This window comes from Osmia bicornis, chromosome 16 (genome assembly GCF_907164935.1).
Source record: "Osmia bicornis bicornis chromosome 16, iOsmBic2.1, whole genome shotgun sequence".
NCBI classification, from domain to species: Eukaryota; Metazoa; Arthropoda; class Insecta; order Hymenoptera; family Megachilidae; genus Osmia; species Osmia bicornis.
Genome location: NC_060231.1, coordinates 5,301,555 through 5,328,750, shown reverse-complemented (window position 1 = coordinate 5,328,750; position 27,196 = coordinate 5,301,555). Strand labels below are relative to the sequence as shown.

At 42.5% G+C, this 27,196-nt stretch overlaps 1 protein-coding gene across 10 annotated transcripts in view; it reads left to right on the top strand.

Annotated features, from left to right (window-relative positions):
• LOC114871553 (polypyrimidine tract-binding protein 2) overlaps positions 1 to 27,196 on the top strand; it is a 248,816-nt gene that overhangs the window by 98,219 nt on the left and 123,401 nt on the right. For 2 of the 10 annotated variants that reach the window (XM_029177612.2, XM_029177608.2), the window contains exon 1: positions 15,258 to 16,796. The exons of the other annotated variants lie outside the window; for them this stretch is intronic. In XM_029177612.2, coding sequence (XP_029033445.1) covers positions 16,794 to 16,796 — 3 coding nt within the window. In that variant the 5' untranslated portion in view covers positions 15,258 to 16,793. Of the gene's footprint in view, positions 1 to 15,257; positions 16,797 to 27,196 lie in introns of those variants that run through there. 10 annotated transcript variants of the gene reach the window in all.

Sequence of the window (27,196 nt, the reverse complement as noted above, 5' to 3'; positions counted from 1 at the left end):
CTCTGGCTTCTCAAACGGTCCTAACATAAGGGAACGAGGGTGCGGAATTACAAGCGATTCGAAGCGGGCATTCGGCAATTAAGAGGAATCCCAGAAGCTTCGGCGTGATTTTATCACGGCCTCATCTCGAAGAATACGCCATTGTAGTCCGATCGTGTTCTTTCTCGACGCGATAACCGTTCTCGTTACGCCGGCTTATAAAAGAGAAATGCAAAACAGGCCTGAATGACGGAGGATGGTTCTTTCGGGCAAACTAGGACGAAAAAGTTGAATAACATCAGGTTAGTTAAATGTATCACCATCGTTTCAGTTGAGAAAACTTAAAAAGGTGAAAACTGACTCGCATTTCTGCAATTTTTATGTTTGCATTTGTTGACGATCAAACAGTAATAATTAATTTATTTGCATTCAAGTCCAACTTCAGTTTCAGGGAAACTTTGTTTATAACTTTCAATATTACGAATTCAATTTTGCAACTGAGATAAGGAAATTTTGCAATTTTGAAATTAGCAAAATAATAACCTAAGCCTGCTAATTTCACTGTAATTATATTTCATTCGGCCGGGAATGACCCCAAAGCGAGGGTGGTTACAAGGCAAAGTTAAATTGCTGAAGCAACAATTCATGGGGAACCGTAACACTTTGGATTTCTCCAAGGGGTACAACTTTTTGACTGCTCGTCAATAATTCTGGTTACAATCAAACGTTGAACACGTTATCGTACCCTTCCTCTGGATCTCATCAAAACTATCGAGCCCCTCCCTCTGCTGTTGTCACCTCCCAGTTTACGTTTAATTAAAGACTACGAGATAATTAAGCGATTCAATTAAGTAGATATAGCCTGAACTTGCGAAGAAAGCGACCCCCCTTGTAGGGAAATCGAGACTGGTGTTCACTGGGAAAACTGATCGATACGGTGTTTAAAATTTGTATTCGTTCCTCGAGTTTATCATCCCTAACCTGGTCATGACGTCTTAAGATTTCAATAAATTCGATAAATCATTTTTTCAATGATTTTGAATTATTCAATTATATATACATAAAGGAATTTATGTTGAATTTTTGGAAAATGAGTAATAGGAAGTTTGGAAAGCTGGTTGATCATTTCACGTAACACCATCGATTCTCCTAACGTGTTCCCAACGACAATAACGCGCTCCCTGGGGCAAAGGAACCCCGATCGAGCGTGGAGAAGGACGTGTCCGCTCCTAATTCCTCTGTTTGCCTATGCAAACGAAGACCACCAGCTCTCACCACGGGGGTGCCACCACGCCTCTGTGTGGACTCTGTGTACGTGTGTCACTTGCAAACACTCGCACACCACGTCATGTCCAGCGTCCATGCCACGAGCGGACGTTCCTGTTTCTTTAGAGGGCTGTGAACTGTTGGATAGTTCTGATTCCCTCAAAATGAGGCAAGCCTTGTTTCGAGACGTTTCATTTTTAAAATTGATACTTCAATGGAAAATTGTTCATGCAGAGTGGATAAAACGTACCCCATAGGCATTTTAAAGTATTCGCATCAACTTCTTTAGTGGTATTTCAGTTATTTATTGATAAATTATCATAGGAATGTAAAAAAGACATGGTTTATAAAGATACTCTTTAGTCTTTAGTATGTCTGAAAATTCGCAGCTCTTCTGTAGCATCCTGTACATCTCTGGTAAGCAGAAAATCCCGTGGGCAAGGGGGGAAAGAACCGTGTCGAAGCGAGATTCCCGAACGGCTGTAAGTCAAGGATTGTCTCGTCCGCGGATTACGCGCGTTCCTTCACGAGGAATATTCCCCGTTTCCTGGGATAGCAACGGCGCGACGAGGCTGATTTGAATTTTTCTCGATGGCTCGACGCCTGCGGCCTGTTCCCGGGACACGTCGCATTGAATATTCCATAAATAAATCGGCGTTTAATAGAAAATCGGAGGGAACCCCCGACCCACCTCATCGCTCACTGTCACGCGGTACTCCAACGAAACCGCCTGGTATCTCAATAATATTCAGTTTATAAAGTTTCAATGGCTCCCTTATCACGTGGCTGAACGCCTCTTTGCCAGTGTTCCTTCTTTCTTCATCGTTTCATCGACGTTTAACGATCTTCATTTAACACCTAAACAGTTAAACAAGGCTTAACATTCGGATGACGATGCCCGGGATTATACGCCTGTATTAGAGTCCATTCCTGTGTTTATGGCACTTGGTTTTTAATATTATTTCTTTCTTTTTGCTTGAAAAGTAATGTTTTATAGGCGTGACTAATAATTACTCACGCCCAGTTAGGACACGCCCTCGGGCCTACGTCTATGTGGTGGGGGAATGCTGCTAGGTGGGCATAGTACTGATATTACTTGCTTTGTAGCATAAAAAGTAAAAACCTTATTGACGTGGGGCATCATTAGCCACGCCCACCTAGAATACGCCCCTTGGGCCTACGCCCACCTAGAGTACGCCCCCTGGGCCTACGTCCATGTGGTGGGGGAATGCTGCTAGGTGGGCATAGTACTGATATTACTTGCTTTGTAGCATAAAAAGTGAAAGCCTTATTGACGTGGGGCATCATTAGCCACGCCCATTTAGAATACGCCCCTCTGGGCCTACGCTCACCTAGAATACGCCCCCCTGGGCCTACGCCCACATGGTGAGGAACACTTCTAGGGGAGCACAGTATTTGACTTTCTATTTTAATTGATTTGTAGTATGAAGAGTAAAGTTTTATTGACGTGCACAATCGTTAGTCACGTTCGCAGTGTCAAAGGTATTAGTAAAACGTGCAAGGTACAAAGTGTCAAGTTCGTTAGAATATAAATATCGTTGTTTATTTTCATCAGTCTTTTGAAACATAAAACGAGCACTTGAATCAGTTGATAAAAAAAACAAAACACGAAACAATACATGGTAGATGTTTATTTGTTTTTCATGAATTGAATCACACGTTTTTATGAATCACTCCATGCGTCCGTTTATTTACATTCCTATGAATGCTTGTAAATCCAAAGGAAACAGTGACTTTGTAACAACAATTACAATGTTTTAAGTATATATAATACTGAAATGTATGAATACATTCTTCGACAGTAATGATCACGATGAAACAACATTCTCGAATAATAGAAAGCAATTAATGGATATTAAAATTTATGATAATGATGACAGTACTCTAAATCGCAACGAAATAACGTAGTTAACAATTTTGATGCAAATAATTATATTGTAACATGAGAATTATGCAGGCATATCATGCCAGCCGAACCCTTCGCAGATATTATAACAATCTAAAAAAATAACCATTCTAGATATATAATTTTCTCTTCAAAATTGATAATAATAATAATTTCCATAACAACGTTCACAATATGAAAATTAATAATATTATCTGAGAATATTTTACATGTCCACCCTCGGCGACTCGAAAAGTCATTTTTTAATGCGGGGGAAAAAAGAAAGGTTTGAATGGAAGCGCAATCGTTTACCTTCTGCCGGCGCTTTATCAAAAACCAGATAATTATTTACGTGAATAGAGGCACCCTGACGAAGCAGAAATCCATCACACTCGATCAACCACCTTTCCACCCCCCAATAATATCTAACATTCAGCCAATCGACGATGTATACAGGCTCGTTTATCTTTTTATACCCTCTGTTGGCTCGCACCTAGGGTCGCTTCTGAAATGAAGGACCCGCGGATATATTTTCCCTGCAATGCTTATTCATACCGTGTTTTCGGAATTCTTACGTGATAAATGACCGAATTGCTGAGATCCTTTGCCCCGGAAAGCAACGAGCGTCCTTTTCGAAGGGATCGAAAGTTTTTCGTTGGCTCCCTTTTCAACGGAATGATTCGTCGAAAGTCGCGTTTTGTTCGAAGAAAAATGAGATGATCTTGTTAATGCCCAACGCGTGAAACGTGAAATGGTGGAAGTAAATTATGATTAGGAACCCAACCTCGTTTCGAGGAGTATCCGTTCAGAGCTCGGGGTGGCATCCCTTGAAAGTAAACTGATAATTCACAACTGCAGGTGGCAATCTTTCATTCACGGCAAGCAAATGTCAGTTAAACAATTCAGAATCCAAATGATTAAACGGGATAACTAAAACAGCATCGTGCTGGGGGCAAACAGCAACAAGGACGAAGAGAAAAGGGCCGTAGGCGTCGTTCGTAATGGCCGCCGCAGCGGCTGCGGTTGCAGGGATGGCGCGGCTAAAATCCACCGCCCGGGTCGAAACAAAGCGGTCGGAGCAGGCTCGGTCGTTCAAACAGCCTCTACCTCTGCAAAACTTCGACAATGGTTATTGTTTCCGCCTCTATCTGTAACCGGCCTAATAAAATAACGAAGCCTAACCGTGGTAGGATAAAAAAAAAAACAGGGACGGTCGTAGAAAAAATCGGTACGGGATAGAAGGGTAACGGGAAAGTTCGAGGCAGAATTACTTGGCCTATGGGTCGTTATCGTTTCCAGCGTGCTTTCTGATGTTTCTCGCCGCTCCTGTTCTGCTTGTTTGCTTTTTAATGACGATGGGGAATCGGCCTAATGGTCGAACCGGTGTTTTAGAGAAGCTGCGAGATATTTAATTGCCGAACCGTTTGCCCCGTGAATGGCCGTGCTATTTTTTTCTGCAGAGAAACGTTCGATGATTTTAGGAACGCTTTGGTGGCACACTCGATACGGTTAATTAGAGCTTCGGTCGTGTTTAAGGGCTCAGTTACACCGGGGTAGTTTCATTTCGCTTTGTTCCCAGTTGCCATAGGATGCACGATACCTGGGGGTTGTGAAATATTTTACTCGATTCGAGGAATTTCAGAGTGGAAAACGTACAGATACCAGTCGCTAGTTTCCAAGCTTATCATTTCGATGGCAAATTCCTCGGAAAGTTGGAGGTTTCGCGGATTTTTCAACCCGTTTCTCCGTTCTCCACCGATCCGATTTCTGTAGGGTCTCCCACGGTGGTCCCGCTAGGGACGATTTACCTTTTCCGTGGAATTAACTGGTCGCTGGAAGCCCACCTACACTTACGCGACCGATGTTTCAGTAACAGCGGCGACGACGGCGACGACGACGACCTTGTCTGTAATTAAACTAATGGAAACCCAGCCGGTGCTTTTATGCGATTCGAGGGTGCACGTTGTACAGAGTGTACACAAGGGCGGGGAGGGCAAACATTGGGACGCGATCCATTGAAATTTCACGGCGCGACGAATTCACGTTGTTGAAAGCTGCGAAACTCAGCCAACGATGACTCGAAAATAAAAAAAGATAGAAAAAAAAAAATCGTCAAACTACGGAAAGACTGGGTGCTTCAGTTCTTTGATGACGATGTACCTGCGTGTAGGCTCGAAGAAGGTTATTATAGCGGCTTATGAGGTACTATTAATAAAAATAATTCAATTTTAATAGAAGATATTCGTTGGATGTATAACGCAAGATTTAGAAGTAATCGTTTTTCAAAGGGTTAAAGTGGATGACGCACCTTATGCGTCTTAAGGAATTTTCTATTAATACCTAAAATGACCTGTTTCTTAATCAAAGTTTATTTAAAAAAGAAAAATCAATGAAAGTTATATATTGACATTAATTAATATCATTGTTAATGACAGTGATTGAAAAAGAGCAAACAGGTGGATCTTTTAATTGCCTCGATGAAAAAATTATTCAGAGGAAAACAACGGAAGCGAGAAATAATGGATTCGGTTGCTCAAGAGTGATTAATGGCCTCGCCGGAGCGTTTAAGATATAATTAATTAGCAGGTTAAGTAAATTACTTGACTTTAAATAGTTTCCAAGTTTCATTAGACTCGCCGGCAGTGTTTGAAACAAATAATTGTCGCATGGCAACGTTTTAAACGTTTCCTTTATAAAAATACTTCACGAGATGTTTTTAACGAATGAAAATTTGTTTTCCTCCTGATTTTGAAGCGTTGTTAAATTACGAGAGCTCGCATTCCGGACAAATTTTCATTTGATAAGCTTGTTCAAATACAGAAGAATGTATATTTTACTGTTCAAACATTTAAATATGGTTTGATGTACATCCTTTACAAGGAATTAACAGAATTTATTTATTTCCAACAATTCTGTTTATTCTGCGTCAGTCGTATCGTTAATTAGATATAAATTAATGTAAGTTTCAATATTGGTTGTTGAAAATACGGATGGAAATAACAGAATCAAGTTTTTTAATTAAATATGCATTTCGTATAAGCGGAGTGGGGGAACTGAGGGAGTGGGGAGTAGGCATTTTTTCTGCCGAGTGTACCCTGCCATAATTAATAAAATTAGTATCTAAAAAATGGACTTGTTACTATTGCCACAGTTAAAAGGGAAAGAAAACTGAAAATCAAATAAGGGGAAAAAAGAAATCAGACGGTATCGATAGAAAATACCTGATGGCAGATCGTATATCCGTTAAACGATAATAAGAGAAGCAGAGTGTGGTCGATAGGAGTGCAGGTAGTTCGATAGACATTACCAGTACGATCTTGGGAAATGGTAAAATCGCGGTGTCCCGACGCCGGCAAATGGAAAATGGATCCCTCGTACGATTTTAGTATACCACGTGCGCCGGATCCGCGAACCGTTGTATTGCCTCGTTGCATTGCCGCGTTACTATCTTCCAGCTACCATATCGTATAAAAGCCCTCTCGAATTCGCATTCCTGATAATGCTGAATTCTGGTAAATTTCACAGGATCTAGCCGCGAAATCGTTGCGATCTTTACCTGGAGATTTGTTTAGTTCTCGAACCTTTTCCCTCTCTTTAGGGAAATTATTTGTTATACTGGTCCTTACCTTTCTATAATTAATTTCTCTGAAAACGATCAAAGTTATAATAAACTGCTATAAATAGCGAAAGTTTTTCATTGGATACAATCGATCCGCCATTAGCCGAATGCACGTCCCATTGGAAACGCAACCGATCGGACAATAAGGGGTTAAACAGTTATTAAACTGTTCATTTCACTGCCCCTTGGACAGTGAGAGGAGGCAAACAACGCGCACAGGAAACAGGGGCGGAACGGGGCGTGCACAGGTGAAGGGGTATAGGGGTCAGTATCGTTCGCTCGCACCCTTAATTAGCGCACTCAATTAAGCAGACGCAGCGAAGCCGCACGACACAGCGCGCTGACTTTTTGCGTTTAAACTGCGTTAGAGGATCGAATTGTCGACAATTATACGGATGCTGGTCGAATTATTTTTCTCCTCTGGTTGGAAAACAAACGAAGAAGAAAATAAAATAATAACCGTTTTTTCTTATTTTTATTATTAAATATCTTATGAGTATAATTATTACATATCAAATGCAAATGAATGAACTACTTGAGATGAAAATTGTCATGGGACAAGTAACCTGAATTCTCATAATAAAGTCAGTAGCATTCCCTCAGTCTTACTTTGGCTATAAATGTACCCGGCCCGTCTAATATTAAGCCTTCTTCGATTTTCCGTGTGCTCATTCATTGGAGAATTGATTGGGAATTCGCCTCGTTGCGTGACGTTATTGTCATTTGGTTCTCAGAGAAGACAGTTCAGGAGACCTTATTTCTATTTGTGAATTCTCCGCCTTCCTTTGTCGAGCATTTTCTGTTGGTAAATCACGTCGACGATGAGAAATTTGGCCTATTTAATATTGTGCCTCTGAGATAGGGCTTCGGATTGGTTAAAAGGCAGAGGGAGCTTTGTATGTTCCATTCAATTCACTTCAAACTATCAGTTCTTCGGTTATCAATTCAATTTTTTATCAGCAAAAATTTAATTAATAAATATATGTATTGTAGAAAATAGAGGGAATAATTATTACATTTGACAAACAGTTTCTACCGAGATGTTAAATCGCTGTCTAACGATTCCTCTTGTACAGAAAATGTTTTGCATTTTGAAATTTTATAATTGCACAGAGAATCAGTCATTCGTTAGTCTTGAAAGGAAACGAAGATGGAGAGGAAGTTGAAACAGTCTGCAGATGTTTATGCAAATGTTGTCCCTATTAAGATGTTTAAACATTATGATCTCTGTTTTGCATATTTCGTTGTACTTTACTTCATGCAGCATAAGATTCGCATGTGCATACATTTTTCTAAATTTCTATCATATTTTTCCGCATGGTTGTTTATAATTTTGTGATTCGAATATAATTACACTTAAGGTAATGAAAAACGAGAATTAAAAAGGATCGTTATTGTTTAACACAACAGACCCTGTTCAGGTTAGGGACACGTGGAATATATTTGCTGGTCGGCCACAAATCACCAGTTTCCGATCCCTTCTAATCCCTTGGACTTACGGGAGGGTCGTCGAAGAGAAGGATTTCCGTTTCTACACTGGTTCACCATGAATTTTCTTCTCTTCTCTGAATCTTTTCTACTCAGTTGTAACTCTTCCCTCGTAGATTGCATCTTGAATTCTTGTTTCCCTTCCCAAGAATTTATTTAAAATAAGTTGCATCCCTGAGGAAAATAAATCTAGGGCGGAGTCAGACAATCTGGTGTATATAAATTTTTAATAAATCACATCTTGAGCCAATTATCCACCGACGAGTACATAATCCCTCTCTGAATCTTCAAATTATCATCATCTCTTGGAGCAACTATTCATCATCCAAACTCTTCTTCAACTCCTCGAGAAGCTTGGCATTCCATAGTTTCTGAAGGAACACCACGAAAGGAGACCGCTTTCCCTTTCGAGACCACTTTCCAGCCCCAAATCCTCGTCCATCCCGGGCAGCGTGTAGGTAGAGGATAAGAAGAAAATGGCCGTAGGGCGATCGGTCTGTTGGGATTCGAATCGACGACGGGAAACGAGAAATCGGTCGACGCACGTTTCCCAATGGGAGAACCGAGTCGGTGACGGGCTTTAAATAAATAAAGAGTGAGCCCGCGAAGGGAATCAAGAAAGTCGAATGGGCCTGGGGTATAGGACGAATGGAGGATCCGAAGGGAGGGTAGCAACGGGGGATGCGCATCCTGGGAGCCATGCATCAAGCCCTATTACTCTCGCCAGCCTAACTGCTAGACGTAACTGAAATCCAGGGAAATCTGCTCGCCTTGTCCTCGCCAGCCTTCGTGCCCAGAAGATTTCGAAGGGAGGAAACTTCCTGTTTCCATGTTTCTGTCCAATGGTGGTCGGGTTTGATTGTTCGTTCAAATGGATTGGATATAAGGTTCTTGGGGTTTTTAGCGATTGAGTAGGGTGATGCTGTCTGTGGTAATTGTTTTCCTGGGGATTTCCTTCATTACTAGGGTAACTTTAGGTATAGAGGTAATTTTATTTGATTCGGTTAATTGATTTCTGAATCACTCGTTTGCTAAAATTTTGGACGTCCTAAAGGCCACTGGGTCGGTATAAATATGAAATTTTCGAGTTAAAAGGAGATTGTTTAAAATATAACGTCACGGACGATTCTCTGTGAAAAATATCGATTCAAGCCCGACCTACCCTCCGTGCATCTTTTGCATTTTATTTCAGCTCGTACCGTGGTGCAACATCAATCATCCTTCGTAATTTAGCGCGTGGAACAATCGACAGCTGGACCGTAAATGGATTTACCGGCACGTATGCACGGATGACCGCAATAATGATTCGTTCAAACAGAATTATGCACGGCCGATGCCGCGATAACGGCGCCGCTAAACATGGACAAATCGTTGTTACACAATTCTCTGTCGGCTACTGACATTCGCCAACTTGATGGACAAAATCGATTAGTCTGGAGATCGACTGCTGTGTTCTTAATCCTTTGACTGTTATGAATAGCAGTTTCACGTTTCAGAAGCTAAAGATACTAGGGAATTTTGAGTTACGACCAAGGTACAATAGCGAGTAAAGTGGACTTCCCTAGGGGAAAAGGATCCCACTATTCGCTTATAAATTTTTACTAGGGATATTTTTTTATTCGATACTTAAAAATTTGGGATTTTGAATTTTTCAAATTTTTAGTTTCAAGTTTTGAAATTTACAAATTTTCAATTTTTTGCCCTATTCCCCTATAACAGTAAATTCTTACTAGGGATATTTTTTTACTCGAAACTTCAAAATTTGGGATTTTTAATTTTTCAAATTTTTAATTTCAAGTTTTGAAATTTACAAATTTTCCATTTTTTGCCTTATTCCCCTATAACAGTAAATTCTTACTAGGGATATTTTTTTACTCGAAACTTAAAAATTTGGGATTTTTAATTTTTCAAATTTTTAATTCCAAGTTTTGAAATTTACAAATTTTCCATTTTTTGCCTTATTCCCCTATAACAGTAAATTCTTACTAGTGATATTTTTTTATTCGAAACATAAAAATTTAGGATTTCGAGTTTTTCAAATTTTTAATTCCAAGTTTTGAAATTTACAAATTTAGAATTTTTGGCCCTATTCCCCTATAAAAGTATTTCCCCTAGGGAAGTCTCTATTAAATCTGGACTTATACAAATAAACGTATATTCATCAGATTTTAAGTTGCCTAAGTTAACTTGAAAGTCTTGAAAATTGTAAAGTTTTAAAGTAGCCTCAAAATCATCTTCAGAACCCGACTGGCCGATCACGGAAGAGTATATTTATCAGGATGAAAATCCTCGAGGCTGTAGGAGCGATTACAGAAATTATAGTACAGCGACGAATACACGAAAGCTGCGGAGGAGTAAGTTAAATAGGATTCCTAGGGACATTTCGATCTTCCGATTCCGTGGATCCTCTTTAGCCAAGCGTGCGCCGGTTAATCCTGAACGTATGTCGCGATTCCGCGATCTGCATACTGCTTACCCGAGAGTAATTTCCTCGGGACTTAGGGTCGTTCCTCGGCGGCGACGACTGGAGCTGCTGTTGGCTGACTCTACCCTACGAAAACGTTAGTTTGCCCAATGTATTAAGTCGTCGCCGGTCTAGGGGATTAACGATCGGAGTCGACGTCTAGTAATTTCGTTTGCGCTTAACTCGTGACGCGGCGCTGCTCCGTTTTATCCCCATTAACACCCTATTGATGCGTATTCGATATTCCATCTTATTCCCTTAAAGAATTTTAAATAAATTTACTTTTCTCACCTCCAAGATGAATTTCATGCTTCAAAGTTTATTTATAAACTAATTCGTGCGAGGTTAGGTTTGATGTCGTAGCATAAAAATGTACACCCTTTTCGACGAAGTGTCTTATCGAATTAAGAATTAATTAATTAAGAATTAATTTAATTTCTGTTTCAGGTAAGATTTCTGGCCTCTTTGACTCCGTTTCCTTTGGCACGCGAGCGGCTCGGTAAGTTAATTAAATTTCTCTTAGCGTTGTTGCCTCCACCGTAGTGCGAATAATGAATGAAAACTGAAAGAAAAAATGCAGGATTTCTGTGCCACCCACTGGGTCGCGAGTGTGTTATAAAAACTTCATTACAAGTCCGGCTCAATTAATGATTTTTAGAATGTTCCTCCGATGAACGAGAGTGTGAGATAAACTTCAGTTCGAAGTGAGCAGAAAAAAAGTATAAATTAAATTAATTTGCAGAATTTATGAACTCGATGAGTCCGTAGAAAATTACATAAATTTTCAATATAATTATATCAGCACCCATTTAATTATGCTTAGTTAAAATTTTGTATAACTGAAAATTAGTTCAGTTATAAACTACGCGAGGTAATAAGTGGGAAATTCTTTATCAGCACTATACGAAATTCCAAGTTTCATCCAGCAGACAGAAGAGTTCCTTGCACGCGAAGAAGCTCGCTGAAAAATTCAGTGTCTAGTACAGGGTGGTAAAAAAGGAAAGTAAGGTCGAACGAGAGGGTGGTTATCCCAACGTCTGGTTGTGTTTCATCGTAATTAGAGGTGGCCGTAATCTCGAACAGCCGCGACGCCTAGTAATTATTTCATTTGCTACTTCTTGATTTGACAGTAATTAACGAAGCCCGTTCGTCGACCAGGAATTACCACGTCAGACGTCAAGTCAGCCCCATCGAGTAACTCGTATTCTTCCCCTTGTTTAACCTTCATTGTGCCTGATACCACGGTTCTGTTTAATTAACGATATTTACCCCCGCGCCCCTCTACCCTTATCTTCGTGTCTATTCCACCCACCGTGAAAATAGGAACCTTCCGAATTTTCGTTGTTTTAGGAACTTTCTTTGGGAGGGATTTTTTGGAAGATTTAAAAAGGGTTGCAAATTGGAATTATTTTCCATATTTTTATATTAATTAGTGTTGATAAAATAAAAATAAAATTGTTGAGTTCGAGTCTCGACTCAAAATTTTTGTCCTAGACAAACTTTCAAAGTCCCACTAGAATTTAAAAAAATTCCCGACCCGACTTCTCGGGTACCCGTACATCCCTTTCATAGGAATGAGTACAACCATAGAGGAATTCATAGCGTTAAAGAACGCCAACTATCGAATTACACTCAGTAGGGTGGAATGTGATAATTATCAAGCGGAAATGGAGCACAAATTACAGCGGTCTATTTGACGCACGTGGACCACGGGTGTACACGAAACTAATGAGGACGAAGTTATTCAGAAAAAGGCACGGATTAAAGTCCTTTGCTTGTGACGGTAAAAACTGACAGAGAAATTTCCATAAAAGCTTGAAACACGCGTTTCACCTGTTTTTACTAATTCTGTATCTCGATATTCCTTTATGCTCCCCGTTGGTGGCAAAACTTGCCACCCGTGCTTTTGAAATTAATGGAAATTATAAATTGATAGCAGAGTGGATATTAAAAAATTCATCAGAAATATTTCTCACCCCAATTTTATTTAAAATTACATATTCTAACGGTTCTTCTTTAAAAAAATAACATTACAAATGTATAGTCATGATCGTGGAGAGAAAATCTCCAAAAATCTCGCCCTCCTCGTTATTCATTCATGCAATCCTCGGATAATCAGGTTACCACTTTCGAAGGGAGTCGATTGCTCGAGCGTCCTCTCAAACTCGTCGAGGGTGAATCGGTTCATTGTGCAATCGATCCTGATCAACGGTGGTCGTTTCTGAACAATCAGCCCTGAAAAGAAGTCGTCGAAGGTTCTTGTGTGGTCTCGTTTTTCTTCGGTCATGGAGGATCTGGGTGATTACGCTCTAGAACCATCATGACTCTTCCCCTAGTTTCCTTATTTCCACTAACACGCGTTGTCGCCTATAATCTCGAAGAGACACTTGGAAAAGTGTATTTTTCGATAACGAACGAAAACACATATTCTGCTATTATCTTGAATAAAAATTATTACACAGTCACAAACATCGTCGCACAAAATGCATCCACATCAGTTGCCCCTGCAAGGCAGCCGAAGAACCGAAAACTGGTTGAAAGGACCAATCTGAACGGCAAACACTCGTCTCCGCTGCGAAGATGCCGGTCACGTAAAATCAAGCGATCGTTCGAAGCGAAGCGGCGATTAAGCGAAGCGCGGTGGTAAGAGACGGACAGGTTGAAAAATAGAGGAAACGGAACGAAACAGGGTTAGTAAAGACACCACGGGTCCTCCGGCACGGGTTGCCGGTATCGTGGAGGGAGGCGAGGACGCGAGAAGGTGGAGGAGGAGGTGTCGAGCGTAGAGTCCGCGGTGAGCTTTGGGGATCGCGAGCACGCAGACTCGGGCAGTCTCGCGAGCTCTCGGCCCAGTCTGCTTCCCGATTGGCGGGTGACGTAGTAGCGGGGCGGGAGGAGCAGGGGGGTAGCGTTTGAAAGGCGCGTATACGCCGCGATACGACCGGGCTGCGGCGACGGTGGCGGTGGAGGCCTACGCGGGCGTCGCGAGAGAGACGCTCCTCAGTTGTGTCAAGCTAGGCGATCGAGTAGGACGCTCTTTAATCGTTCCCGCCTCCGAGTTACTCTCTCACGTACACACACACCGCCTCACACACACACACACCACACCACACGCACACAGTCCCCCCACACGTACACGACACACGCTATCTCTGTCTCGACTCCCGCGTTGCTCCTCCACAGACAGAGCCGCTCCACTCGTCCGCAGACCAGTTACACACGTGCACACAGACAGACACACACGAGCCCGCGGTCTCTCTCTCTGTCTCCCCTTTATCTCAGCTTCGTTCTCTCCTAGATACTTTGTTTCCCTTTGAATCCGCCCGCAACGCCGCCGCCGCCGCCGCCGCCGCCGTCGCCGATCGCCCGTACACCGACTCTTGTTTACCCGCATCCGTTTATCACTGGTCAGCGGCGACGCGCGCGTGCCAGCCGCTACGGGATCAGCCTCGCGGAAGGTCTCCATCGGCCGCGTCTCCGGACAGCACATGATACGCGCCGCGTCGGGACCAGGGGGTATCCGCAGCCTCGAAGTCACCTGGGTGCACGTTCGGGTGTGCCAGGTCTGCCCCGACGACTCTAGCCAGCCCTCCGCCAATGGGCCGAACGCATGCACCGGCTACGTTGAATCACTGTATCACTGATCCTGCCCCGTTCTTGCCTGTCGACGACGACCGTGTGTGTGTGTCTGTGTGTGTCGAACGCGACCAGTGAGACGACCAGTTGCCGGCTACCAATCGAGAAAGTTTCGCCATCCACCCTGAACTGCGAAACGGGTTCAAGGTCGCCCTCATCGTCATCGTAGCCGTCGTCGAAGCCGCACGGGTGAAAGCCAACTGGTGACCACTGGAGGAATCCGGAGCAGGAGGATCGCTGCGAAATCGTGGGACGCGGGCGAAATAAAGAGAGATAAAGGAAGGACGCGAGGCCGAGATTGAAGATTCTCAAAGAGATTTATATATATACAGATTTTATTTTGTTGCCGCGGCGGGCCGCGATTCGGAGACTCGCTATACAGAGAGTCTCGTAAGTCGTTCGGACGTTAGATGATCCGTTCAGGGCGCCCCGAAATCCGGGAGATCCCTAGGTAAGACTGAGAGCGGACCTCAAAGAGAGCCCGATTAGCGCTGATAAAACTTGCGACAGCATTCGTAACGCGCAATCCTCCTCGTGTTTTAATCCCCACCCCCCTCGCCCTTTTAGACGTAAACGAACTTGTTCGTAAGTATTAGAATAATAAAAGTACGCTATAAGTATATAAGAAGAGAAGGTCGCGCGTGAATCATGAGCGACCGATCGAATTAAAGAGAATCGCGTCAAGACAATCAAGCACAGTAGTGGGTTGGGCATAATCGAGAAACGAGAAGAAAGGATTGAAGATAAGAGAGAGGGAGAAGGAACACCGTGTTCTTTCCTCTCTTCGAGGAGAGGCAAATTGAGAAATAACGAGTTTCGTGTCTTCATGTGATCTCCAGCCTCTGTACCGAGTCTACGTGTGTACACGCTCTATTATTCTACATAGATACATATATGTATATGTATATATACATACGATATATATATTATATATATTTACACTTATATACATACGTTTATATGTATACACCCTTCGCACATATCCGATCGTTGGGCCGAGCTAGATGATCGATCTAGAAGGAAACTAGACCAGGCCCTGACGAACGTTTCTTCCCTGTGTGCTCCCTGAAACAAGGGAACGTTCTCTGTCAATCTTTGTGACAATCATTTTCAGCTAGCTCTCTTAGTGTATTCAGACTAAGTGTCTCTTTTTAAAAGTCGCGTTTTACCAATCGACTCGAGTCTTGTCGAAAAGAAAGAAACATTTTAGGAGAAGATTAAAGAAAAAATAAAAAGAAAGATACGACAGAAGCAAATCACGTACCTACGACGTTTCAATTAACGTACACGAGCGAGCCGTGCGAAGCCAACGAAGACTTTCGCGCGTCTTCGTCCCTCTTCTTAACCTCTAACCCTGCACTTGACACACATTTGTACGCGTGTGTGCAGTCATAAGCGTGTATCTTTGACCCATCTCAAGTCAGTCTGTCTTCACCTTTGCACGGTCTACCCTCGTGCACCATAACTCCCCCCTTCCCCCTCACTGTACGCCCTCTATTCGCTCACCACTTTGACAATCATCACTTTGTATTACACCGCGTCTTGGGTAACCGCCTGGTCGCACTATCACTTTAGGCTTAACGCGTTTGACCCGCGTGCGCGCGTCTGGTCTGCGTGTGTACATACAGTAAGGGATCTCTTTAGGTGATAGCCTAGTAAGCGTCGATAAGCGTCGTGCGTGTCGAATTCGTATGTACCTCGTGTATCCGATCTAGCTGGTAAGATATAAAAATACTTAGAGGCCAGAAAGAAACTCTCGTCACCCGGGTATCTCGTTCGGACGACTAATACCGTGATCGCACGATCGTACATAGAATAGTCGATCAGTAAAAGAAACGGGTAGCATCATCGGCCTCGCGGTCCAATCGCCACAACAATCGGTCAAACTGTGGTGGCCGTCGTTCGAGTTGAGCAGATCGGGCAAGACGGAAGCTCGCCATCAGGCGTCATCCCTGGAACGTGCCTGGGCCGCTCAGGAACGCGCCAGGTTCTTCTGGAGCCTCCAGTCGTTGCCGGCGACTGGCAGCAACCGTGGTTTCTTCGTTCAACCAAGCAAGTCTTGGCTAGCTGAGACGATCGGCGCCGAAGAGGCACGTTCCTCCATCACCACGTATTTTCATTCGTACCCGTTTGTCCCGGGTGGTGCGGTGTCCCTGCCTCCGCCCCTGCTGAACAGCATCAACAACGCGGCGGCAGCAGCGATCACCCCCGGCCTGGTAGGACACCTTTTCGCCGGCCAACAAGCCTGCAACATCGGCTGCGGCTGCACTTGCACCAATATCGCCAATTGCAACCCGCACCACCATCAACACCATCACCATCAGCAGCAACAGCATCATCATCATCAGCAGCAGCAGCAACAGCAGCATCACCATCACCGGCCCCTCGCTGCTACCACTGTCCTCCTGCAACCGGTCGAGCACATCAAAGACACCATGGTGAGTCCTCGACTAATTCGCCTTTAAATGGTTGATAGTGGATATCTCTTGGTGGTTATGGATTAAATATCCATTTCGAGCTCTCTAATGGTTAGAGAGACAGTCTTTTTTTATTGGAAAATTATTTATTAATAGTGCTAACTGAATATATAGAAGAAACGAAATATTATATCGTCGCGAGGCTACGAAACGCGTAACCTTCCACGATCCGTCATCCATGGGTTAACTACCCTGGTGAACTTGCTGCTGGATCGATTCGTGTCCAGAAATAGCGACGACGTCGCGTTTCACAGCTTTCGGCTCGTCTTATTGCTTCTGGCGTCTCGTTGCTTCATTCTTTCCACTGTTTGACGTCTTCTGAGCTCACGGCACAGCTATTTCCATTATATTCCGTGTTTACCTCTTCTCGCTGATATTCGGAAATGTTTCATCAGTTGGTAAATTGAGGAAGTGATCGGTCAAATTTATCTTCAACGAATGTCAATTTTTAGATCCTTAATTAAAATCAACATTTAGAACCTTTGGCAGGGGGATTAGTGTATCTGGCTACGTGGGTATGTCCAGATTCAATTTATTAGGGCAAAGTGAATCTAGAACCTATTGGAAATCACATTACTTAAGGGGGGACTTAATATTTGTCAGTATTAGCCATTTAGACAAGGGAACGAGGAGGGATACAGATTGACCATAAAAATTCTTCTGCCAATTGAATGTCGCCTCAAGGATTCTGCCTTGTCACCGTTTAACCGTGCCGGAAACGAGGGGGACAGGGATCCATAGCGCGAAGACAGGTGCGCCTAACGCAATTCCCCGTCCGAACGGGGAACGGAGGAAGGTGGGATCGCGCGATCGAGCAGAAAGCTCGAGTTTGCTCAGGATTCCTGATCAGACGCGTCTCCGTTCGCGTAGGAGTCCCTCTCGACACCTGTCGATCGAGGGATTAAAGAGGACGCCACGCTAGAAACACGGAAGGGCTTAAAGCGTCTTCTTGCTGGGCCACAAACCTCGGCAAACAGGTTCTATCTAGGAGAAATGAGAGGTCGTGAAAAAGGAAGGTAGAAAGAGGTTGCCCCCAAGGCCAGGAATTTTAAATTTGCTCCCGATTGCATCGAACTTCGTATGTCGGATCATTTTGACTCACGTCTCGTTTGCAATAGTCTTACGTTTGAAATACAGGCACGCGTAAGAATTAATTTTCGATGATAATTCATAATTTCGTCGACGGAAGACTCCAGTTGTTGTTGGTAGAAGTTTTCAAGCGCCTGAGCAAACGTACTTATGATATATCCTATCAAGAAACTTATACTCCCGGTTCGCTTAATCTAGCCGGTAAATGGGAGAGAAAGTTCTGCTTGAGCAGTTTGCTAATTTTGCCACCTAAACAGTTCCTTAAGGACTGGCTGTCAAGATTTCAAACTGTCGCAAGTGCTACTCGGGCAGTTTTCAATCTCCATTTCGTATGTATTCAGCGCATGGACTTACTGCTCCTATGAATATATCCATTTTGAATTGGAAACAGTAACACAATCGGTGCAGGATATCATTACCTGAAACTATTTGCATTCTATTACCGTCTGACCTTACTAAATATCATTTTTATTACGTTGTCGAAGAAAGTAGATGGATAAAAAACAGATTAATGCAGTACAATCGCGTGCATAGATGATTTACGCGGATTAAAGGGGGCGGGGCTTCTTGCGACTCGCGTGGGGGACTCGGCCGAGTTCGGCTCGCGTCGGCCGTTTGGCCACGCCCCACTCATTGGGACAACGTTTCTACGCACTTCTTTTGACAAAAGAAGTCAATTTTTGACTTTCTCATAATGCAAATGGTACAAATTCATATATGACATTTTTTAAGTAAATTTTCTAATAGGAAAACCAAAAGATTTTGTAGAAATAGTAAGAAGGAACGTTTTCGTGATCTCGACGACGAAGTAAAATCGTGTTCCAGCGAATTGAAATGGTCGGATCCTTGCATCCTGAGGATTCGCCACACACTTTCGACGAGGAACGGAGCTTACGTCACGCTCGAGAAACGAGGGAGAACGGTCGTTGCCTCTTGACAGGCCGTTTCAATGCACCGTTTCCGGGAAGATTTACGCTCGCCTCGAGTTCACGCGCGATTCGACGCGACATTTACACCGCGACGCTGAAGATACACGCGCCCACGAGCACTACCATGTCGAAAATTTATACCCGTCCCGTTCTTTGTTCGGGACAAAAAAGACCCCTCCGTGTTCTCGTGATTTGAACCAGGGAAATAATTGATTCTATCGAAAGGGAAACATTTGTCTATGATTCTAAAATGAAATTAGGATATTTTTTTTTTAAATTCATAAAAATCGACGTGTATTAATTAATTAATATTTTGTAATTCACCCTGGTAACAAAACCACTATAAATTTCAATCCTTCGGCGTGAAGAGAAAATGTAAAACACGAAAGCTGTTCGTTATAATAAGCAGTGAAGTAAGGAGGGTCGAATCGTAACGAGTAAAGAGAGATTAAACTAAATCCTGGCCGGGTCAAAGCGTTTGATATCTTGTTGCTTTTTCATCTTTCCCTGCAAACTCCGTGTTAATTACCTGGTGTACATAAGGAACGGTGTAGAAAGATGGAAGAAGCGTTCCTTCGAGTTTCAATCGTTTTATCAGTGACTTGTTGACATTTAGTATAAATCTGAGAAAAACGAATGAACGGAAAATTGCGACACCAACTATTATAAAACTATTACAAAGATAATGTTATTAAACTTCAAAAACTTGTAAGGAAGAATCTTATTTTTCATAACATCTTTTATTGGAAACATCGATGGAACTCTGGTAATTGTTTTGATATAATTTAAAGAAAGTATTTTTCCTTTAAAAGAAACTTTGTCTTTTATACTCCGGATATTATTTTATTATCTTAATCGAAGAAATTTGATTTCCTCCGCAAATTAATTCTAACAAAACTATTCGTCCATTTGCACTTCCTGCGTGTCTGTTCGTCTTCCTCGCCGTGTTCAAGAACCATACCGTCTGCATCAACTTCCGGTCCACGGATCGCGTGAAAAAAATCCTTGAGCTAGTTAATTATTCGAGCATTAGCCTCGCTCTTTGTATTCCAATTATGGTCCGAAGGAATTCTTGAAAATTCGAAGCGTGCAACATATTCGGCTCCACTGATGTAATTAAAATTTTTTTTTAATTAAATTTCAATTGCTCTTCTGTCGTGGGCTCGTTATCAGGAAGTTACTCGGAAGATTTCTCTTACAATGCGAGAGAATCAGCCGCGTTTACCGAAGCATCTCGCGCGTAACAGTTTGTCATGCCAGGTTAAATTGCGCCAAACGACGCCAGTTTGCGTCCTAACCGCATTGACCGACAATTATATAACCCTTTTACACACAGTCCTGTTATATTCCTTGGGGATTCACGGGGCTCCCTTTGAACCGACATCCTCAAACATCCGCGTATCTTCTTGATTACCTTGAATCCCCTTCAAGATGCATACCACCAGCTCGAGCTTCCTTTCAAAGAACGAGACTAGTTGAGTAATTGCTGCTAGTAAATATTTCAAGTGTCTCTTTATTTCCTGCTTCGAAGGAGGCAAATTTAGTTAAAAAATCAGGTTTTTCTAACAATAAGATGGTTTTTGGATCTGCCGATTGATTTTATTGAACCCAACTGGGGATTCTTTTTATAGGAGAGAGATGGTGAGATGAAATATTGCAATTTGATAATTTTATTAAGATTTATTAATCAATTTGTCAGCTCGAATTTATTAGAGCTTCTTTCGTCCAGCAGTCAAGTTTTCAACTCCTTTTTTTAATCATCCCGTAGATACGTCTGATTTATTATTAAACTACAGCAGAATTTTCGTTCGAATCGCTTTCTAATCAAACTCTCTCGATAAAACCGTGAAAATTCTGGGACGAGTGGCGAAGTTGTTTCGTTGAGCTCGTAAAAAATCGCGTCGACGAATAGAGAACGAGATCGAACAGGCGTTCGACTTTGCTACGAGGTCTCGTAAACTCGAAACTCGAGGATGAACTGGAAACAGGAATGGAAATATTCGAATTACGGACGATTTTGATGGTAATAAATAAGTCTTAAAAAGATATCTTTATAAGCTCAGCGTTTATTTGAACAATACCTTAAGAGAATGTTGGTTTTAATCAAGAAGACAGTTTTGAGAATGAAAAATATTATATTGAATAAGTATTTTGGATTCTCTCCATGGTCCGCCGTTCGAGGGCTGATATTAAAATTAATTTAGAAGTACAATAATATCATTTTCAGTTATTAAATATTATAAAATTTAGTACAGAATAGATTGGGAGCCCGGAAGAAAGCACCCTGGGGGAGGGTGCTTTCCCCATTTCTCCTGGGGAAAGCTACTGTAGGCGAGATAAGCTGCGTCTCGAGTATCGTCTACGCATAGCCTCTTGATGGTGACAGGCCATATATTTTGTAGATTGGCCGCGCGTAGTGCGTAGCGAATTGGTCGAGCGCTTCGGAAGGCACGTGGAGACGTTCGACAGTCAGTCGAACCAGAACGTTCAAGGAATAAAGATCAAAAATACAACCCTCGTCTTTTTGTCCTACAGCTTCAGAAGTGGGATCGTGCATCTTTTTGCCATTTTCTGAACGTTCATTATTGTTTGTGTCGTTGTAACAGTCACGGTTTCGTTTTGTCGTTTCCGGAAGCTTTGTGCGGACTGCTATCGGCGAAATTGATTTGAATTGGATATGTTCGACTCATTTGAATTTGGACTTGTGTGAACATTGAAGTGTTTGAACATTGAAGTTTTGAATTGAGGTGGTTGTAACTGAATTGTGACTTTGTGTTTTGACTTCCTGCGGTGATTTGGATATTTACTAGTCGCCATGGGTGAAGACCGCGTGCCATTTTTGAATTCGTGCACAGTGCAACAGTTGAAGGAGTTTGCAAAGCGGGTGGGCCTTCATACAAGTGGTTCGAAGGCCGAGTTGATTGCTAGACTTGCTGTCATTGATGAGGCTTCTTGGAAAGCGATACCAGAGGGTACCGGCCGGTCGGCTGGTCTATCAAGGTTGGAGGATGCGCCCGAATCAGCGGTATTTGTGTTGCCGGAAAATCGAGGTGAATCTTTTCTGCCGAGTAATGTGGATTCGGCAAGGCACCACCGGGATGTGGCCGGCGGTGAACGCAGTGATATGTCGGAATTAACGCGCCGCGAACTAGAGTTGTTGCGGCGGGAAAAAGAGGTGCTCGAGCGTGAGGTGAGAATGTTGCGAGGAAGCGTGGACGTTGCTACCCCCGTGACAAGTGCTGGAAGTCGGGTTTCGACGATCGGAATACGTGCGATCGCTGATCTTTTGCCGGACTTTAGTGGAGAAAAGGATGTGTTCCAAAATTGGAGGACCCAGCTTGAACTTCTTCGCACGACGTATAATATCGATGAACTATCAATGAAAGTGTTGATCAGTTTGAAAGTTAAGGGAAAGGCTCAGGCCTGGTTTCATTCGCGACCGGCGCATCTACAACTCGGAGTTGCTGAGTTGCTTGAGAGCATGGATCGCATGTTTAATCAGCGTCCAAATAAATTGAAGCTACGTAAAGACTTTGAGAGGCGTAAGTGGCAGCCAAACGAATCCTTTGCGGATTACTTTCATGCGAAAGCGATATTGGGAAATAAAGTGCCAATTGATGATGACGAACTTGTTGATTACGCTGTTGATGGCGTGCCAGATGTTCGTTTACGTAACCAGGCTCGTTTGCAACGTTTCAAGACACCGGAAGACCTGTTGGAAGGGTTCGAGAATTTGTCACTTGGCCCTGAACCGAGGGAATACGAATGCCGACGGGAGGAGAAGAAGGACAGTACGGAGAAGAAGGACAGTACAAAACCGTCTACGAGAGGAGCGGCTGTGTCGACGCGTCGCGATAATGGTGTACGGTGTTATAATTGTTCGGAGACAGGTCATTTTTCGAGTGCGTGTCCACGACCAGCGACGCGGGAAAGAGGGTCATGCTTTGGATGCGGCAGTACACAGCATAGGATTCGAGATTGTCCGAAGGGATCACCAAAACCACCAGCCTTAGGAAACACGACCAACATGGTTGAGGCGGATACGAAGATTGCTCCGTACGTAGTATCGTTGTCATACGCAGTGGCGGATGGACTTGGTAATGTTTGCACTTCTAATGTTGTCGCGATGATAGATTCGGGTTCTCCTATTAGTCTAATCAAGGAGGATTTTGTTCCTCTTCGCGCGCGAAAACCCATTGCTGAGAATAGTAACACGTTTTACGGCATCAACGGATCAAAATTAAATGTTTTGGCGTTATTCCCTACTGATTGTACTGTTAATGATGTTTCGTTAAATCTTAACTTTTATGTAGTACCCGAGGGCACGATGAATTGTGTCGCATTGTTGGGAAGAGATTTTATGGCGTCCCCTCATATTTCTTTATCGTTAAAAGAGACCGCAGTAGTATCTGAGGTAAATTGTAATCCTGTAGAGGAACACGAGCCAGCCGGTATGCTGAATGAAATTTTTCTTATTGATTGTGATGATGAAAAAGCAAGTGACGATCAGAATTTGAATATTAATCAACGAATCAGTCACAGTGTGTCCGAAAAACTTCGAGATTTGTTCACGGAAGAATATTTGAATAATAAACGCGTAGATCCTGCTCCGGATAATGTGGAGATGGTGATCAGTCTAAAACACGATCAGCCCATTAGCTTTCGACCGCGTAGACTAGCGTTTTCGGATAAAGAAAAGTTAAAAATTGTTTTGGATCAATTGCTGAAGGATAAAGTTATTCGGCCAAGCAACTCGCCGTATGCAAGTCCAATTGTTCTCGTTCGGAAAAAGAATGGTGAATTGCGGTTGTGCGTCGATTATAGGGAAATCAACAAGATCACAATCAAAGACAATTTTCCAACCCCACTTATTGATGATCATTTGGATCGTCTACGTGACAAGCGTTACTTTAGTTGTCTGGATTTGAAGAATGGCTTTCATCATGTGCGTGTCAATGAACAGAGTGTGAAGTTTACGTCCTTTGTGACCCCGCTTGGGCAGTTTGAATACATTAGGATGCCCTTCGGCTTGACGAATGCTCCACGCGTATTTCAGCGTTTTGTGAACTCGATATTTGCGGAATTGTTGCGGCAGAATAAGATACTGTTATACCTTGATGATATCCTTATTGCCACGGAAGATATCGAAGAACACTTTTGTATATTGCGAGAAGTGTTTGGACATGCGTCGCGTCACGGATTGCGCTTTAGGTTGGATAAATGTTCATTCTTGTTCGAGGAGATCACGTATCTTGGGTATGTGATTTGTAAAGACGGGATACGTCCTGGTAAGGATACGGCGGAAGCAGTTTTAAATTACCCTATGCCGCGGAACTCTAAAGAAGCTCATAGATTTGTTTGTCTGGCGAGTTATTTCCGTCGTTTTATCAAAAATTTTTCTAACATTGCAAAGCCTTTGTATGATTTAGTTAAGAAAAATGTCGAATTTCGGTTTGGTCCTGAAGAGTTGTCCGCGTTTGAGACATTGAAAACTTGTTTAGCGTCGCGACCGATTTTGGTAATCTATTCGCCGAAACTCGTGACAGAGTTACATTGCGACGCCAGCTCTAGTGGTTTTGGAGCTATTTTGATGCAAAAGCAATTAGATGGACTGCTCAAACCAGTATTTTATTTTAGTAAACGGACTACAGAGGCAGAGTCTAAGTATCATAGCTTTGAGTTAGAGTGTTTAGCTGTAGTGTACGCTATTCAAAGATTTCATATTTATTTGTTTGGTATTCGGTTTAAGATTCTCACAGACTGTGATAGTTTTCGCTTGACGCTCGGTAAGCATAATGTTAATCCTCGCATCTCGAGATGGGCTCTATTTTTGCAGGCCTATGACTATACTATTGAACATCGACCAGGCACGAAAATGTCTCATGTCGATGCACTCAGTCGATGCCATGGAATACTTGTACTGGAAAGTAATAGTTTTGAACGAATTTTGTCGGTGAAACAGGACAAAGATGAGGGAATTATAAAAATTCGAGATCGGTTAGAAAACGAGGAGGATAAGTATTTTGAATTGCGTGATGGACTAGTCTATCGTAAGACGAAAAACCGAAAGCTATTGTTTTATGTGCCAGAATGTTTGGAAGATAATGTCATCCGTACTTGTCATGATGATATTGGACATGTAGGAATTGATAAAGTAGTAGATAATATAAGTCGTGTGTATTGGTTTCCGAGGCTTCGCGAGAAGGTAAGGGAGTACATTGCCAATTGTTTGAAGTGTATTGAGTTCTCGCCGACTAGTGGTAGACGCGAGGGATATTTGTACAGTTTACCGAAAGGGGATATACCTTTTCAGACGGTCCATATCGACCATTATGGACCACTTGAAAAATCTGGTCATGGGTTCAAGCATATTTTGTCAGTTGTCGATGGGTTTACCAAATTCACGCGATTGTATCCTTGTCGGTCTACAACCGCTGATGAAGCGATAAAGAGTTTGAGTGATTATTTTCGGTCGTATAGTAAGCCGAAACGTTTGATAAGTGATCGCGGAAGTTGTTTCACCTCTGCCAAGTTTGCGTCTTTTGTTGAAGAGTGGGCTATCGAGCATGTATTGGTCGCTGTAGGTACGCCTCGTGCAAACGGCCAAGTTGAAAGGTTTAATCGAACTATTACGCCAATGCTGTCGAAATTGATCGAATCCCCAAATAAGTGGAGTTACGCGCTGGCTCCTGTGGAGTATGCTTTAAACAATACGTTGTGTAGGTCCACAGGTAGTACACCTAGTGAATTGTTGTTTGGAGTTGTACAATCCGGAAAGTCCAACGACCGGCTGCGTGAACTTCTTCAATCGTTGTCAACGGAAGAGCGAGATCTTCCTTCGATTAGAGACGCCGCTTGTGTAGCTATTTCGAAGATACAGGAGGAAAATTCGCGGTGTTATAATGTAAAGCGAAAGCCTCCCACTGTCTATAAAGAAGGTGACTATGTTGTGATTAAGAATTACGATACAACGCCAGGGGTGAATAAAAAACTTATTCCCAAATACAAGGGACCTTATGTGGTGAAACGCGTACTGGATTTTGATCGATATATTGTTTCTGATATCGACGGATTCCAATTGACTCAGATTCCATATACTGGAACTATAAGTGTGGACCAGATGAAACTGTGGGATGCGAAATAGTGTAAATGTAGAGAAGTGTTTGTTTTGTTTTATTGCGATTTTATATTTCTTGTGTTTTTTTTCTTCTCTTTTGTGTGTATTTCTTGTTTCATGTGTGTTTTTTTTAATTTAGTATATGCGTGTGATATTTAGTATAAATTGCGTTTTAATCTTGCGTTTTATGTTTTTTTGTATGAGTTGACCGGGACGGTCATATTGTCAGGATGGCCGAGACTGTAGGCGAGATAAGCTGCGTCTCGAGTATCGTCTACGCATAGCCTCTTGATGGTGACAGGCCATATATTTTGTAGATTGGCCGCGCGTAGTGCGTAGCGAATTGGTCGAGCGCTTCGGAAGGCACGTGGAGACGTTCGACAGTCAGTCGAACCAGAACGTTCAAGGAATAAAGATCAAAAATACAACCCTCGTCTTTTTGTCCTACACTACTAATATTATTATACCGTAAATTGCACAAATAATCTGAATCGTTGAATTACAATATCTCATCTCAGAAACTTCTTACGTAAAATCAAACCCTCTCAAATAATCCTTTTAATCACGTGAAGCGTTACGAGTACCGTAGTTACCAAAGTGTCCAACGATTGATCAATTATCATAGTCCGTTCGAAGGTGATTTTTTTTTCCAAGACAAGTAACACCTCGAACGAAGTAATTGATAACATCGTTGTTCAAGCGTCCTGATTGCTCGTCGAAGTTCGATTGGGAATCAGTCGAGTGCATCGGAGTGCGCTTTAATCGCGGCACGATGGTAAATCGTAAGAATCGAAACGATTCTTAACCAGGAGCGGAGGGGTTGGCGGGGGAGGGTGGGGTTGAAAGAGTAAATTGAAGATTCGTTGAAAGTTCTAGCTCGACTCGAGGAAAGTTTGTTGTTTAATACGGTGGCCGGGGAAATATTCTGCCCGGCGCGAAAGTGTATCTTGAAAAATTTGTTCAATTTACAGCGAAACGTCAGTCGGTACGAATGTAAGGATGAAAAAAAAAAAAGAAAATTCGACGAAGGATCTGGTAAAGTTTTCTTCAACTTTCTCAATCCCTCGAAGGTCCGTGTTATATATTTAAAAAGAAATTTAATAAAGTTAAATCTCTTCTCTCCGTACCACTGTCTTCCATTTTTTTTTCTCTCTCTTCTCTTCCGTATTTTGTCAATATTTCAGTGAAACGGATGGGTCAGATGAGTTCGTCGAAATTATGAATGA